The sequence below is a fragment of the Helobdella robusta genome, assembly GCF_000326865.2.
Source record: "Helobdella robusta unplaced genomic scaffold HELROscaffold_168, whole genome shotgun sequence".
Lineage (NCBI taxonomy): Eukaryota > Metazoa > Annelida > Clitellata > Rhynchobdellida > Glossiphoniidae > Helobdella > Helobdella robusta.
This window is the reverse complement of record NW_008703935.1, coordinates 28338-29581: the sequence shown is the minus strand read 5'-3', so window position 1 is coordinate 29581 and position 1244 is coordinate 28338. Positions and strand designations below refer to the sequence as shown.

Sequence of the window (1244 nt, the reverse complement as noted above, 5' to 3'; positions counted from 1 at the left end):
TTTTACTAGGTATTTCATCCAGTCCAAAAGACGATTTTGCTTTGATTAGTTTTGCTGTAGTTATTATTTCTTCTGTTGTAGTTTGCAAACAGAAAAACGAGTTTGGCAACTGATGATGAATTGTTTCTTTCCATGATTGATTATCCGGTAAGGATTTCTGAAGGTTTTGAGAGATGTTAACAAAGTAGTTATTTAGAAAATTTGCAGGCGATGCTATAATTTGTTCATTATCTGTGATCGATGCAGGGTTGATCTTTTTTTGCCTGCTTGTTAACCTATTAATTATTGACCAAGTTTTTTTCGAGTCATTTTTATTTTTGTCTAACAAATCACAGAAATATTGCCTTTTCAGAATAGATTTAACCTTGTTGCAAATTTGACTTTGTGATTTAAATTTCAGAAAATTCTCACTACTTGAATTTTTAATGAACTTTTTGTACAAGTATTTTTTTTTATTCAGCATTCTGCGAAAATCAGTTGTTACCCAAGGCTTTTGTTTTAAAATTTTTTTAATCTTTCCTAATGAGCTGATCTGACAACAGTCTTTAAATGCCACACGGAAAATGTTGGTGAAAAGTTCGAAAGCAGCATCCACATCTGAGCACAGTAACACATCTGTCCAGTCGGTCGATAGCAGTCTTTCATTTAGTTTATCAATTCTGTGTCTTGAAAAAGAAAATTGATTTTCTCGGTTTTCAAATTCTATTCTCACTAATTGTTGCTTGAAACATGCAACTATGGGTAAGTGATCCGAAATGTCTGTCAAATGCACTCCACAAACTGTTACGTTCTCCGATGCATTGGTAAAAATGTTGTCAATCAGAGAGTTTTTTTGTATGTTTATTCTTGTTGGTTTATTTATTAATGCTTTTAGATTATAAGATGTCAGTAAATTTTGGAGTTGACTACTGTAAGATTCGTAATTTTCCAAAAGATCTATATTCAGGTCTCCGGTTAAATAAACTAGTTTTTTCTCATTATTTATGGCTAACAAAACTTGTTCAAGTTGCTTCATATAAACTTTTTTGCTGTAATGTGGTGGTCGATACGTAACAATAATTAATGAGTTGTTTTTAGACGAGATTCCCACTTCAATTGCAAATAACTCTAGTTCATTTGAAATCATCAAATCATTTCTTATTTTAAATATAATATCATCTTTTACAAAGAGGCCGACTCCACCCCCGTGTCTACCGGAACGATTTTTGCCAACAAAATTGAACCCATTAATCCCAATCGAATCT

The 1244-nt window shown here is 32.0% G+C and overlaps 1 protein-coding gene across 1 annotated transcript in view; it reads right to left on the bottom strand.

The window, feature by feature from the left end:
• Window positions 1–227: 227 nt before the first annotated feature.
• Window positions 228–1244, bottom strand: part of HELRODRAFT_184120 (hypothetical protein) — a gene marked incomplete at both ends in the record, with an annotated part of 2158 nt that continues 1141 nt past the window's right edge. Inside the window, 2 exons of the mRNA XM_009015826.1 lie at window positions 228–275; window positions 365–1028. Of these exons, the coding sequence (XP_009014074.1) occupies window positions 228–275; window positions 365–1028 (712 nt within the window). The remainder of the gene's footprint in view (window positions 276–364; window positions 1029–1244) is intronic.